Consider the following 15,880-nt stretch of genomic DNA (forward strand, 5'->3'; position numbering starts at 1 on the left):
TGAGGACGGCTGCTTGCGTTGTGGCCGAAACGTCGTGAGAATTATTTTATTATATTTTATTTTTATAATTTTATTATTTCCATTCTACGTGACTTTACCGAAAGAACCAAGAAGATGAATCCCTGCAGTCACGAAAGCTTTACATCGAAATTTAAACCCTGTTTCGTTCCTTAAGTAGAGGGTTTGATGACATCACTTGGGGGAGGGGTGGGACACAATGAATGCATATAAATGACTATGGCTATTACGGATGAAATTGATCGCGAAAAGTCCACGCGTTATAATATTCAATTCCTCGCCGAGAGCTGGAATCGAACCCGGTCACGGGAGGCGGTGCAGGCGAGCGGTGACGTCACCGCGGGACGCCCCGAACATCCGGGTCCTGCGCGAAGGAGGCGAGGTGACGGAAGCCATTACACGGGAGGCGACGGAGCTCACAGGCGAGCGAGCGAGCGGGCGGATTTGAGGCTTTTTCCCCTCACGCCACAAACATGTCCAACGCGGTCACGCGACGGAACGGTGCCACCAAGCTTCGACTGACGGGTAAGAGCTGCGTTTCTTGCGTGCTCGTTCGTGTTTCTTCTTCTTCTTCGCGTGTGTGTTCCGACGACAGGCGCCACCAACCGCCGCCTTTTGTTGACGCGGCCTTGGCCGGGCTCGGGCGCTCGCTGCCCCGCAGGGAAAACTAGGATAATCGTAAGGCTTCAGCGGGCGTGGCTAGGCCTCGGTGGAGAGGCGTGTTAGACTTAGGCGCGCTTAAAGAAGTCTCGGTTTAACCGCAAATACGACCTTTAGTTCCGACTAATTTGTATTCGGCGTCTATTGATGCGTTAGATTGTCTAGAAACAATGCACGTTGATGCTGCATGACCACTATGGCTGTATAAATAGATCGTATTGCCACAATACACAAAAGCTCCCTCTACGGTCGCCATAATACAGTATATATACACACACACGACGCTGCTTTAAAGCTAATGACTGCCTCGACATTTATAAAAACGACGAAACAAAAAGAGAATAAACAAGGACGACGACGACATGGGGGGAAGGGGATTGCACGCGCGTGAAGCCTTCGCTCAGGAGACTTAATTAAATAGCCCGTGCGCTGGGGCGAGGTGTGGGGATTTTTGTTGAACGAGGAATTTGCCGTGGGTTTTAAATTTAAGACAAAGGTCCCCCCACCACCACCACCATCATCATCTCTCACTCTCTTGTTAGATCGCAGATATGCCTGCCTGGTTCAGACCTTGGCCGCCTCTGCCCGGCTTTCTGTCCTTGTGTTTTTATTCTGTTCGTCTCCCCTCTCTTTGTTGGTGGTAGTTTGGCGAGGCGGCCGGGTTTTGCACGGTGCTAGCTATCAAACAAGAGTGGGTTTCCCACACCACCGCCGCAACGTTGGCCTGTATCTTTTGTGTGCCCTGTATATATTTACGGAACACCGGTATGGTGAAGTATGGTCAAAGCAACCCACGACCGACGTGGCGTGGCTGAGGCCTCATTCGCAATGCATTGACAAAGGGAGCTGTACATTATTACATTGTTACATACGCGCACATCTGTTATTAATATGTGAAACCGGTCATGGGCACCACTAACCCCCCCCCCCCATCGTCAATGCGTACCGACTAGTGTGGTGAAGTATAGTTCAAACAACCCCACATCCAGCAGTGCATCATTTATTGTCGAGTAAATTATTGGAGCAATGGAATGAGCTCGTGTTTCGCGGCTATGTGGATTGTGAGGTCGCAGAACAGTGGAGCTTGCAACGGCTAGGGGAAGCCTTAATCCAGATGTGGATTGATCATGGCTGATGATGATGATGATGATTATTAGTGCACTGTGATTATTCGTACATCAGAGGGCTTTTTCAAAAGTCATAAAGTCAAGGGCACCACCATACATAAACAACAATCAATGTTAGTGAGGTCTCGCACAGGCTTTGTGAACGGTCTCAAGCATTGACATCAGCTGAGTGGCTTTTTTAAAATGCTTTGCCTTTTAAAGATTTGTGCACGAATCGCCAGTGTAGCCATTGAGCCAAGGGCACGACCAGACCAGACGGCAACAACAATGAGGTTTGGTGAGATTTCTTACACCACAAAGGTCTCGAGCCCTTGCCATTCCAGGGTCCAGACTGGGCGTAATGATTCACAGTGAGCCGTGTTAGCGCATTTGATGGTCTGGGTGGTGATCCAGTGAAGGGGCTGTGGTGCTCAGTTTTGGGTCACGCCACCTCCCCTCTGCATTGGCTACTAATGTTTTACATGTGCAGAACAAGAGTGGGGTGATGTGGGATTCTTGGTTTATCCGTTACATATTTTAAAATCGAGGTTGCAGAGTACAGGCCCAAGACTCGTACCAATTGGTCAGCGACAAACTGAACTGCTGAAGGTGTAATAAATAGACGGTCCTTAATACAACTCATGAATTAAGCAATGTTGTAAAAATAGTGGGAAAAGACGGTGGCAGGGAATGCTGAAACTGAGGAGTGTAATGGGGAAAAAAGCAGAAATGAAAGAAGCAGAAAGGAGTGTTTCGGCCTGCAGTATGGTGGTTGAACATGCTCTGGATGAGATTAAAGTCAGTCTGGTAAACCGAGTCCTGAACTGGGTAGATGTTTGAATGAGCGAAGTTCATGGGAACATTAGTCATGGTTACAGGACAGGCTGAAAATACCAAAAATACTTGACCACCATTTTAAAACTGTAAACATAACATGCGCTGCAAAGTGCCTGAGAGGATGTCTACAGTGGAGACGGAGCAATAAAAATCAGGTCGTGTGTAGACGCTGAAGCTTTTTTACAGGACAATGAGAGCTGGTGACAGATGGGGGAGGCCTGCATCCAGCAGTGGATTGATCATGACTGGTGGTGAATAATAAGCTCACGGTTTCAATTACTGGCTCCTTGTCAGATCAGAGGGATGTATAGAGAGTGGCTTTTAGTTAAAGGGAACATTTTACGATGCGATTACTGAGAGAAAGAGGCGAGAAAAGAGTTGGTAAAAAGACAGTTTATATCTCGTGAAACCATTACTGCCTGAACATACATTCATTTCAGTAAGACGGACTAAATCGCAAACAATGTGCCCGATTTCGTTCGATCTCATAAGCTCAGCATATTGGGGCCTTGGATAGTGCTTTGATGTGTGACCACCACGTTGTTTTCAGGCTGCAGGTCCATGTGGTAGAAACCAGAAGTCAGCGCAGCAAAATCAATTGTTGCACTGTATTCCTATGCTCCCATGTCTACGGGACATCGATGAAAAAGAGTTTCGTAGCTCATCGTTTTTTCCAGGATAAATAAAGATTCTGATGTCATTTGCTCCCTGTCTTCTCCAACCTGTCACTGACCAGCGCGGTGAAGTTCTGGTCAAATAACCCCCCCCCCCATCACCCGCTCCGTGTAGGGAGAATCCTCATCTAGCAGTGGATTAACAAAGCGGCTGTGCATGTACACCCCAGCAGTGGTTGTCTTATGAAGACACTGCCCCCATGAACCCGCAATGTGGAATATCCATCACTGGCCGAGGGCCGCTGATCGACATGAAAACCACACTGCCCAACGATCGTTTGAGCTGGGAAACCATTCGCGTTGTATACACATCGCAGATGGACGTTACCGCGCGTCCATCTGTACAAGCGTGAATAAATTATGTTGGGGCGGGGGTGGGGTAAGTCAGGGGGAGATGGGGTTGGTCCCCCAATTCCAACTAAAGCTTGCATCCCATTTTGCGCCGCCGACTGTAACACGCTCGCGCGCGGCGTAGACGCGAATATTCGCGCGCGCGCAAGTAAATAAAGTGGGACAACAATTGGAATTGAGAAGACGGCTTTTGGCAGTGTGCTGGCTTGGAAACACTGCGCGTCATGCCACTGGCCGCCGACTCTTGCGCGTGTAATTAAGGTTTATTATAGAAAAGCCTTTGGGGTTGCACTTGTCCAGACAAAGGCAGGCATTAAGGCCTCGGTGCAACGACTCGCCAGTGGCGGCATTGTATGAATGAGGAGTGTGGGGGGCCAGTTTTGGATGGGTTGCGAGGTGGGGTGGACGGGGGGTCGGTGGTTATGGTAGGGTTCACGCTTGTCCCTGCTGTACAGTATCGTTCGTGTGGGTTTTCGTGTTCGCGCCGCCGAGGGGTTTGAGCCGCGGGGAATACAAAAGGAGAGTGGTAATGGTATGTGCAGCGGCGGCAGGAGCTGCTGCGTCAGCAGAGCGCTGCTTGGGGTCAAAGTAAAAATGGTCAAACTAGGAAGGGGGGGGGAAGGGTTGAAGCATTATTTTGTGGAATGGAAACGGAAGAGAGGAATGTTGTGATGTGTCTGCAGCAGTCAACACCGGCTCTCATTATATAATCAACACAGTCAGTTCGTCTTTCTCGCACGTGACATAGTAAAGTTTACGTACATTTGCCACGACTGGTTACCCTATATAACACGTTTTAAAGGCTCTGATGTGTGAATATAAACGAATATAGTAATATATCATAATTTTCTGACATTGATTAATCCACTGCTGGATTAAGGTCTCCCCGGGCAATGTTGGTAATGGGGGGGGGGGGGCGTTGTTTGACCATGCTTCACCACACCGATTATAACTACTGATTAGTGAGAGGGCATTTGGCCTTGGACCGGTTTATATATCACTTGCCACTCGTGTTGTCCCTGGTCGGGCATTCGACTCTTGTCAGTGGGTTCCTAGCGCATTTTGCTAACTGCTGCTCCACCACTCCGCCCAACAGAACATACAAGTTTAACATGAATTGTAGACACTGGGTATACTGTGTCGCAATCACTGCCACAACAGTGCCCTTTGTTTTCACGTTTCCTTAACATCGCTGCTAATTTCGTCTGCATCTTCTGTGCGGCGGCGTAGTTCTGGGTGCAAACAGTAAGGCGCCTTTTTTGAAGTGGTGACTGCGGCCAAAAGTGCTGAGTGTTTCTGGCTGCTCATTATGTTCTCTCTCATCCATCGCATACCGGAGAACGGAGAACGCATCGATAGGAATCAGGATGTAAACTGCACAATGCTTAACGGTGCGTCACGAGACGCTCTCTCGCAACAAGTGACTCATTAATACACGGAGGCAAACCGGCTTGCCTTCGAGGTGAGGCCTTGGTGAATGTCAAAGGGTCTGGCATTTGCGAGGGGCCCTCCTTGAAAAAAAAAACGGAAAACGGCACTCGTTTCTCTCTCTCACCACCGTGTATAGTGTGCGCGCGTTTCATGAATTCCTTCACTAGTGGAATGGAGCCGTGCCACCAGCTCGACGTAAATGGCCATAGCTCCGGATTCTTTGCCGTGTGCTGGATTTGGACTGCTTTACGCGAACGGGTCCTTTGTTTTCACTTTCTATTGACCGTGATATTCACCCCCCCCCCCGCGGGAATTTGTTCCGGCGATCTGTTACGATGACATAAAATGAAAACGGCAACAAAAAATATAAAAACCTGAGCGAGTGAAAATTGCTGCAAGTAAATTCTTTCCGAGTTGTGCAAGTGAACATTAAAGCCAGTGCTTTTAGGGGGTGGACAAGTGAGGGGAGCGCATGGGAGTTGAACTTGGTGGGAAAGTCGTTGGCGCAGTTTTGCTCGGAGATGTTGGTGGGAAAGTCATTGGCGTGGTTTTTCTGGGAGATGTTGGTGGGAAAGTCGTTGGTGCAGTTTTGCTTGGGGATGTTGGTGGGAAAGTCATGGGCGTGTTTTTTCTGGGAGATGTTGGTGGGAAAGTTGTTCCCATGGTTTTGCTGGGAGATATTGGTGGGAAAGTCGTGGGCGTAGTTTATCTGGGAGATGTTGGTGGGAAAGTCGTTGGTGCCGTTTGTTGGGAGATGTTGGTGGGAAAGTCATTGGCGCAGTGTTTCTGGGAGATATTGGTGGGAAAGTCATGTGCGTGGTTTTTCTGGGAGATATTGGTGAGAAAGTCGTTGGTGTAGTTTTTTCTGGGAGATGTTGGTGGGAAAGTCGTTGGCGTAGTTTTTCAGGGAGATGTTGGTGGGAAAGTCGTTGGTGCAGTTTTGCTTGGGAATGTTGGTGGGAAAGTCATGGGCGTGTTTTTTCTGCGAGATGTTGGTGGGAAAGTCGTTGGTGCAGTTTTGCTTGGGGATGTTGGTGGGAAAGTCATGGGCGTGTTTTTTCTGGGAGATGTTGGTGGGAAAGTCGTTGGTGCAGTTTTGCTTGGGGATGTTGGTGGGAAAGTCATGGGCGTGTTTTTTCTGGGAGATGTTGGTGGGAAAGTCGTTGGTGCAGTTTTGCTTGGGTATGTTGGTGGGAAAGTCATGGGCGTGTTTTTTTTGGGAGATGTTGGTGGGAAAGTCGTTGGTGCCATTGGTTGTGAGATGTTGGCGGGAAAGTCGTTGACGCCGTTTGCTGGGAGATGTTGGTGGGAAAGTCGTTGACGCCGTTTGCTGGGAGATGTTGGGGGGAAAGTTGTTCCCGTGGTTTTGCTGGGAGATGTTGGTGGGAAAGTCGTGGGCGTAGTTTATCTGGGAGAAGTTGGTGGGAAAGTATTTGGCGTGGTTTGCTGGGAGATGTTGGTGGGAAAGTCGTTGACGCCGTTTTGCTGGGAGATGTTGGTGGGAAAGTCGTTTGGCGTCGTTTGCGAACGCAGCTCCCTCCACATGGCCTCCATTTAAATGCCCAGCCCTCTATCGCACTCGGTGAGAGGCAGCACATTACGGTGTTTACATAAATACGCCCATGTAACGTTAGGTCGGCGCTGGATTTTTGTTAGGTTTGGCTCCGGCGTTCGGGGGATTTTGCGGTGGGGGGAAAAAACGAAAAGTCCAGCAGCAATTTAGCGACATCAGAAAAAGTCATCGGTTGTAATGTGTACGTATTACTAGCTTTTGCGGGTTTGCAACGGTTCCGTTAACTGTAAAGTGGTTGAGAACAAGAATTGTAGTTTTCAAAAAAGAGTGAATGGCAATAGTGCTCGAATTCCTGGCAGTTCCCAGTGAAACTGTTACGCACGTGGCTGGAGTTACGTCTCTGGTTTTCAGCTTTCTAACCGAGTGCATGAACGGGCTTCTTGTTTTGCAGTGCTGTGTGCCAAGAACTTGGCCAAGAAAGATTTCTTCAGTGAGTACCACTTCACCCACATCCCTTCCCTCCCTCCGTCTTCTGCTGCGAACAGCAAGGGCACACTTTGCTCCCCGCACCTTCATATACATGAGCTCACTTATCAACAAACCTACGCACTATAAACAATTAACAATAGTAAATTACGCGACGACTTTGCTCTGCGCTGCTTAGCGGCGCCGCCGCCGCCGCGTCCAATCGCCAGTGGGTGCCCTGTGCCCAGCTGTACGTGCTGTCCATCAACTCTGCGGTTTCTGGTTGTATTTTTGGACTTGGGATCCGGTCCTTTTAAAAAAAATACTTTCCTCGTGACCTTGTGGCTGCTACGGAGACCGTGAAGGTCAACAGCACGTCGGCCCCAAGGCGTCAGTCGACGGTGGTGGCGGTGGGCGTCGCAGGGGCGTGGGGGGGCATTGGGGGGGGGGGATGTGGGAGGAGGGGATGTGGGAGGGGGGGATGTGGGAGGGGGGGCGTCCATCGTGACCCCAGAAGGTCACATGATACCATCTGTACCCGGTCACGTGCTAGATTCTTACTCGGCGAGGCATGGAGTTTTTACCAGGAGAGCCTGAATTTTTCATCGGGAAGCAAACGCGAGGCGACTGGCAGTGCCTCACTCCTTTTCCTCTCCAGCAAGTTCAGCCAGAGTTATATTTTTTTTACACCCCCACCACCACCTTTGGTAGAAGCCAGCGTTAAACCGTGACGGCCACAGGAAGAAATGACAGTAACCGAAAATGGCTCTTGTTTAAGTGTTTTTGCGCTGCTGCTAATGTGCGGTCCATGTGTAGTGAAAATCATCGGAGACGGGGCTGGCAGTTTCTCAATTCCTTTTCTCAGCTGCCCCTATTGCAGACCGTCCTTATAATCTCTTTCGGCACTTAAGTCTACTTTGCTCGCTTGTTTTGCCAAATGTATCTAGCGACACATCTGTAAACTCCTCACCGGTTTCAGCGTTAAGACTAAAATGATAATCCTGCCAGTCACTAAATTGTGTTTAGATTTCATCTCCGTCACGGTGTCCGACGTTTCACTCCCACGTGCTGGGAGATCCTTTAGGAACTCGAAACGTTGAACAACGCAAACACATCAGACAGCCGTACGGCGCAACCGCGAAAAACCTACGGGGAAGAAGCATTGGGATGTCATTGTTTCGGCATTGTGTGCAATACGTGCGCATTTGCAATGTGGCCACAGGTTAATTGAGTGATCGCCAAAACCGGAGCCGCGATGGTGGAGTCACGTGCTAGGCTGTGGTTCCCCGTCTGTTCCCTGCACCGGCTTTAATTGAAACCGGCAACTGCGGACGCGCGGAAAATGCAGTGCCCTTGCCAACTCGTCATCTCCAGGCTCCTGAGGAAAGTAAATAATGCCTGGGCTTTTCCAGGCATTCATTTGTCAAAAACTGTTTCCGTACATTTATCAGAAGCAAAGCCCGCTTGGAAATGGCAATTCAAGTGCGTTATTGTGCCGCTTAATTCTTCATGCATTTGCAATTCGTGCAAAGAGTGGGTTCTGTTTAGCATGTGAAAATATAAATTGTTGACCTGAAAATGTAGTTAAGTTTCTTAAACTGTATTTTAAATCTAAAGAGAATTCTGTGACCGGGAGTGGTGGCGTGTACACGCCTGTAAACCAGCACTTTTGGTGCCAAGCGTTGGTGGATCACAGATTTGCAGCATGGCCCGGGAGATGACCGTACAAAAAGTTGCTTTGCAAATCCCTCAATGCAGATATTCGAGTGTTTTGACCAAACATGCGTTGATTGTACCTGTGTATTCTGGTTTATAGCCACATGCAATGTACTCATTAAAAGAGAATGAAGGAATTTACCAAACATTCTTATGCAGGGCCCTCCTGAATACAGCTCGGAGGTCTTTCTAAATCAATCAATTACATTATTATTCATGTTGATGCTCATTGCATTGCCAGTTTATGCGTGGGTAGGTGGGTTTGTGAGTAGGAGGGTGAGTGAGTAGATGGGTGATTTAGTAGCTGTGTGGGTAGGTGGATTAGAAGGTTGATGAGTCGATGGGTGGGTGAATATGAGTGGGTTATTGGGTGAATAGGTGAGTGGTTTGAAGGTGAGTTGGTGGGTGAGTGGGTGGTTTAGTGACATAATTGGATCAGTGGATGGGTGGTTGGGTGAGCGAAGTGTGTGGTGAGGTGGGTAACAGGGTGGGTGGTTGAGGAGGTGCAGTGCGCGAGTGGCTGGGAGGCTGGCGTCTCGCCGTGTCCGGCTCGCTTAAAGTCTGGCCGGCGCTTGCGAACTCGGTAATAAATAAAAGACGCCGTCGTGCTTGACCGACCGCGTGCAGGGCTGCCGGATCCGTTCGCCAAGATCATGGTGGAGGGCTCGGGCGAGTGCCACTCCACCGACACCGTGAGGAACACTCTGGACCCCAAGTGGAACCAGCACTATGACCTGTAAGCGCCTCGCAACGTCCGGCTGCCACTGTGACAACGCTCTGCTTCACTGTGTATCGCTGTACACTCTTTCTCTCGGGCCCGTCGTGGCGAAGGGTGCGCGGCAAATGTTTAACGAGGTGGCGGTACGACGTGCGAGTTAATCGCTAGACTGCAGCCTTTGCTCGTGGGTGCAATGATTCACGCGGATTATTATTACGTTGATAGGCGCGTTCAGTGATAACGCGCGTTTGAATTGATGCATTTATTTTATGTTATTCGTGTATGTTGTATGTGCAGCGGGTTCGCTTGAACCCCCCTGTGCGCTAAGAGGCCAGTGCATTCTCCACAATGGTACGATCTAATAGATTCTCTAAATGAATTACAACCCTGCATCACGACAGTTGATTCGCCAGGGGGAAAGAATCGTTACTGCTCGTGTGTACAATTTGTTTTTATTTTTTAGAATTTCCCCCCCCCCTGCAATTTGGTTTCAATGCAATTTCATTGGGTAAATGATGCCTTACAAGCTAAAACCTATGAAGAACAGCCCCTGCGACAGGCATGTGGAAGTTGCAGGAGAGAATCACCGCCGCCCACCCACCCACCCAATGTTGGTTTTGGCCGACGGAGATGCTTTCGGTTGAACACGTAGGCTTTTGCGACCAATATCCATAATAGAGGTTGGGTTATGATATACATACGTTAACCCCTCCCCCCCCCACCGGCCTTTATACCTAATTGGCTCACAAGTGACGACATCACATAGGTTGTGCAGTAGAACCATGCGGAGATGAGGAATATTATAAGCGATATTGCCGTTTGTTAAACACTTTCTCACTCGGCATCCTCCACTCACAGCAGTGTAGGTGCACTCTGTCTCGGTCCTTCACCCGGACACTTAGTAACTATTAAGAGCCGACCCCGGTTATCTTCTCGGCCCACTCACTCGTCTGCCCGGAGCGGGGGATCGGCCAACACCGCTCCGTGACGAGGAGAGAGACCCTCTTCCAGCCGCTCCGTACCCTGGCCTCCAACGATGACCTCGCCCCCGTCACGGGGTCCCCCTTAAGAACCCCTTTGGGCGGCCCTCCCCCCAGCTCGGCACCGCCCACCTTCTCGCAAGTGCCATCCGAAAGCCCCTTACGTAACCCGTAATTCTGGATTTGAAGCTTTCGTGACTGCAAGGATTCATACTCTTAGGTTTTTTCGGTAAAGTCACGTAGGTAAAAAATAAAATTAATACATTAAAATTAATAAAAGTAAAATAAAAATAAAAATCACGACGTTTCGGAAGCAACACAAGCTTCCGTCTTCAGCAAGCGTGCTGTGACGGTTCCACCTGAAGAAGGAAGCTTGTGTTGCCTCCGAAATGTCGTGATTTTTATTTTACTATTATGAATTAAATTTATTTTCTTATTTTTTACCTACGTGACTTTACCGAAAAAACCTAAAAGTATGTAACCCATAACGTTACGTCATCCTTGGCCCCACATGACTCTCAACCCGTTCGCCCCCTCATGGGATACCCACAATAGTCCTCTGCACATATATCCCTCATCTATTTAAGACCGAAACAGGAGGGTTCTCCACAACGATGATGCTGGTTGTTGTAATTACTGGCGACACGTCGTACTCGAATTGTAAACGAATTGGCATGTTTTGTTTACGTGACAAACCTTACTAATTGGCTGTGCGTGGTGGTGGTGGTGGTAACGACACGTTTATATTTATGCGAATCTAACCCAAAATTCTCTTATGTAGATGCTTTCGTGGCCGACAGTCCATTGACCCATTCGCACGCTTTCCCGCTTTGCGCGATACAATTCTCGTCTTTGCCTTAAGTGGTCGTACACTTTCCTTCTTTTCACACGGCGTCTCTTGTCGGCAGGTATTGTGTACTCGGCCGTTTAAACTCGTTGACTTTGCTAAGTGTCGCCGCCGCCGCTGCGCGCGTGGCATACAAACGGCATCCTTACCGCACAAGCGGCCGTTAGCGTATCGCCCCCTCGCCCCGCCCCGCGCTGTTCTGAAACCGGCGCCCGTCCAAAGAAAGCACCGTCGGCCGTCGCGTTATTTGAGCAGCCTATCAAACGCAGGGAGAAAGAGATAAAGCGGCGCTTACGCTCTCAAAATTACCCCCACCCTGCCCCTCACCCCTCGTTCTGTTTTGTGGCGTGCAGGTACATCAGCAAGTCCGACTCCATCACCATCAGCGTGTGGAACCGCAAAAAGATCCACAAGAAGCAGGGCGCCGGCTTCCTGGGCTGCGTGCGTCTGCTCTCCAACCTCATCTCTCGCATCAAGGACACGGGATGTGAGTCGGCCCTCGGCGGGCCCCCCCTCCCCTCCCCCCCCCCCCATTGGATTCATGCTGATCTTGCGCACACGCGCGCCTGCACCGCCGCTGCCGCTTAACCTTTTGACCACATTGCGTTGTGGCCTCGTGGGGAAAATTCCTATTGTTGAGGTTGGGATTTTTTTACATTTTAGTTTCCACCCGTCTTCATGGGAGCGAGGAATGTCTGTTGAACAGATGATTTAGTTCAGCTGCAAACACCGAGTTCCTTAAAGTTTTGCGTGTCCCAGACGCCTGTGGAATGTTCTGTGGAAATGCACATTATTGGTTGTTAACTTTAATTATTATGCATGTGAAAGATTTATTCCCGATTCCATCGCCACAATTCAAACTTAAGTCTTTTTTTGTTTATAATCTTAAAGTAATGTGAATCTGTATGATCTATTTGAATTCTACACAGCCCTTTGTCAATCCGCTGCTGGATGAAGGCCCCTGCCTATGTCGTCGTGGGGAGTTGTTTGACTTGACTTCAGCCACTGATTTTAGCCACAGTTGGGAACCGAACTCGGATCATCGTGTCCATGGCACAGTGGGTTAACCCCTGCGCCACCGCTACTCTGTAAAGAATTATAGCGATATAAAATCTAAACTTAAAAATGTTGAAAATCATTCTTTAAACGCACATTCGCAATGCATGTGCGGCACGTGTAAAAATCGATTTGAGTTGATGAATCATTGCATCCAAAATCATTGTGTGCTGTGTTCAGCTTGCGGGTGCTACTGCTACGCCAGTTACGATGTGGATAATCGTATCTCAATCTCGGTTTTCTCGTGCCTCTGGCCACAACATGACGTGCACGTTGATAGTCCTACGTGAAATGTAAACAACGTGGAAACTGATGGACTTGCCACAAAAAGGGGGAAGATGATTTTGTGCCCCATAAAAGGAATTTGCTGGCTTTGAGTTTTTTTTTACACGCTCGGCGGAAATATTGACATACCCCAAGCGGCGGGGGTGGGGAAGGGAAATATTTTTCTTATGCTGAGGTGTGACTATAACTGTCTGCCTCTGCTCAGTAGGAGGTCGCTCCTTCCCTTCTGCAGACCACGCTGTCTGGAACTTCCTCCTCCAGGCTGTCTGCACTGCTGTCCTCCTCTCCCTGTTCAAGTCTAAGTTTCAGATCTTCCTCTCCTCCTCCTCCTCCGCCAGCCGCTCGCTTTTCTGTCTGCCTTGTTATTTCATAGTCATCTTCGTTGCGTTTTTATTTATTTTAGTTTTCCCTTGCTCCCCCCGCACTTGTGCTGTCTCTCCTCTCATACGGCATCTTGGGGGGGAAACGTTGTACCCTCGGCACCGTGTAAAATACAAGTCGCATTGTAAAATACAGGGCGATCCGTTTCTAGATACCGAACTCAAATATTCAGCAGAAATGATCGTGAACTTGAAAGCCTCTGCACATCTCTCATCAATCTCAATACACTTTGTCCACCAACATAGCCATTCTAATTTGCTTACAACATTCACGCTATTCAATCACCCCTGTTGCGAAGAAAGTATGAGTGTCATTATAAATCGGTGTGGTATCTGTAAACGGATGACCCTGTATAATTCAGCAGTTGCATCGAGAGCAAAACACTTGCAGGAATTCGCATCACTCTCCCGCTACGTGGTTAGTGCGTCTCATTAAAGCCAGACCTTTTCGAAATCCAAACAGGAGGCTTTGTGGTCAGAGTGCGTGACTCGCAAATCAACCCGTGGCCCCTGTGGTCAACTTGATCCCTTTATCCCCACGCGAGGTTGATAAAATGATACCGCTCTTTGGAAACTCGGCATTTGTAACACCTTTGGAGTGACTCGCCCCTGTCATGGCAATGTATAATTTCACCTTGCTGACAAAAAAAGCTGACTCATAGCACCTCGCGGAAGCTTTAACTGGAGCAGAGACACGGCTTCAAATGTCACCGGTTGCACTGCCTCGTTTAAAGTTCACGTTCTTGATACGGTCTCGTGCGGTCTTGCAGGTTTGATAAGTGACGCGTTGTTTCCACGCGTGCGCGGTGAATTTCCTCCCTTCCCCCTCCCCCCTGAACAACTACGTACACAGATCAGCGCCTGGACCTCTGCAGACTCGGCCAAAGCAGCAACGACACCGTCAGGGGACAGATCGTCTGTAAGTGTTTCCTGTCCAACGCTTTGGCTCGCAGTGTTGGAGCCGAATTTTTTTTGTTTGTTACCGCCGCCCTGAAAAATAGTTCTCTGCTTTAGCCAATCAGATAGTCCAGGCCGTATTCCTGCCTTCAGCCATAACCGTGCCCTTTTTCACCCACGTATATTTATGGCTGCGCACTGCACAAACCAAGAGCAGTGCAGCAAAATCCATTGTTGTACTGTAGTTTTTTATTAATGCTGCCAAGTTGATACCGCCAGCCGTCGCCAACCTTGTGTTCCTTTTTCCGCAGTGAGCTTGCAGTCGCGCGATCGCATTGGCACTGGTGGAGCAGTGGTCGACTGCCGGGGCCTGTTCCCCAACGACCTGCCCGAGGGGTGAGTTTTCGGGCCACTAGGGTTCATCTCCATGTGCAGCAGCAGCAGCTGTAACCACCGTTGGCGTCTGTAATCATACAAACAATGATTGAGTACCTATGCTATTCACGCTGTCCTTATAGGAGGCAAAGTTTGCCATGTGGTTTTACCCAACTAGATCATTTGAGGGTAATTGTTTAGATTTTGGCAAATTTGGACTGCGAGTTCTATGCTTCTGGTCATGCTCCTTTTCAAATAACGTCGCGTAATCTTTTAACGTCTCCAGTTGGGCGGGGATGGCGTGTTGTTAATATTATGGTGAACACCCTAATATTAACCAGGGCGGCCACGTGGTTTGAACCGCAAACCTCTGCACCAAACGAAAAACCTTGCAACTGCTTGGCCATGTCATCGGGCGCAGGAGGTCGTGGGTTCGATCCCGACGCCTGTGTATTTTAGAGTGTGCGTGTCTCTCTCTCCCTGTGGTCGTGGATTTTCGCTGGGCCCCCTCTGGTTTATCCCTCCACATTTAGACTCAACAAAATGCATTGAGAGTTTTGCTACTCCTATAAATTTCCATGCGATAAGCCACTTTGTTGAGCTATCATTTGTGATAGCCTGGTCGCGTCTGAAAAAAAGAGCTATATAACTCGGTGGGCCTTACCTGGTAAAATAAAAATAAGTTTTAATTGTTTTTAGTCTGTGTGCTCCCCGGTGTCTTTGGGATTACCGCCCACGTTCCATGTTTTAGTTTCCAGCTCGGCCACGGGGCTTGCGGAGTCGCGTGTGTCGGCGGTAATTTAACCTCGAAAAGAAGGCCATGCCCTGGTTAATATTTAATCTCGATTTTGGTTTGTGTTGATGAAACTGGAAACGGTGCGTTGATTTCAACGAAGAGAAAAGAAACTCTATTCCACGCGAAGCTTTGCCAGGGCAATCGGGTGGCGCTAGTGGTTAAAGCGATCCGCTCACCGTCATACGGTTGCGAGTTCGCGTTCCACTTTTTGGATGCGTCAGCCTGTTATTGTCTCGCCAAATATGATTAAACGATTATCGCTTTATAGAAGGTCAGAAGTCGTGTTTATTTCATATCTACTGGTCCCCGTCTAAGCAATGTGGAATTGTCATCACCCGCTCAGGGCCCACAGTTGGTGACGAGCACACACTTCATGCTCATTTGGGCATCGATTTATTTAAACTTTTTTTTATTTTAATCAACTTCCAATACTTCCCTTGAATAATTGAGAAGTCTCGTTGGGACGCTTGGCTGGTTAAATGGACTGGCTTGCATGACCTGCGGTCTGTGCTTTGCATCTGTACTTTTGACAAAGTGGGCAAGCCAGTGCATTCAGGGGGCCTCTTTTTGTTGTTGGACATTTTGGTTGTACAATGAAAGTTGCGCATGCATATACAGATGGACACATACAGACGAACACACCCTTGGCCATGCCGGCTTGCACCCGCGCTTTCCTGTTGTCGCGCACACGAGCTGATTGCTGATATGCAGCTTAATATTGATGTTTTAAGTCTGAAAAAAAATACCTATTTTTCCAACAATTTTCAAAAGCTTC

The 15,880-nt window shown here is 48.8% G+C and overlaps 1 protein-coding gene across 2 annotated transcripts in view; it reads left to right on the forward strand.

The window, feature by feature from the left end:
• Positions 1-370: 370 nt before the first annotated feature.
• LOC144730268 (E3 ubiquitin-protein ligase SMURF2-like) overlaps positions 371-15,880 on the forward strand; it is a 33,650-nt gene continuing 18,140 nt past the window's right edge. For both annotated transcript variants that reach the window (XM_078610941.1, XM_078610943.1), the window contains exons 1-6: positions 371-543; positions 7,042-7,080; positions 9,399-9,507; positions 11,670-11,803; positions 13,891-13,956; positions 14,246-14,330. In XM_078610941.1, coding sequence (XP_078467067.1) covers positions 492-543; positions 7,042-7,080; positions 9,399-9,507; positions 11,670-11,803; positions 13,891-13,956; positions 14,246-14,330 — 485 coding nt within the window. In that variant the 5' untranslated portion in view covers positions 371-491. The remainder of the gene's footprint in view (positions 544-7,041; positions 7,081-9,398; positions 9,508-11,669; positions 11,804-13,890; positions 13,957-14,245; positions 14,331-15,880) is intronic.

This window comes from Lampetra planeri, chromosome 35 (assembly GCF_965212315.1).
Source record: "Lampetra planeri chromosome 35, kcLamPlan1.2.h2, whole genome shotgun sequence".
Taxonomy (NCBI): Eukaryota; Metazoa; Chordata; class Hyperoartia; order Petromyzontiformes; family Petromyzontidae; genus Lampetra; species Lampetra planeri.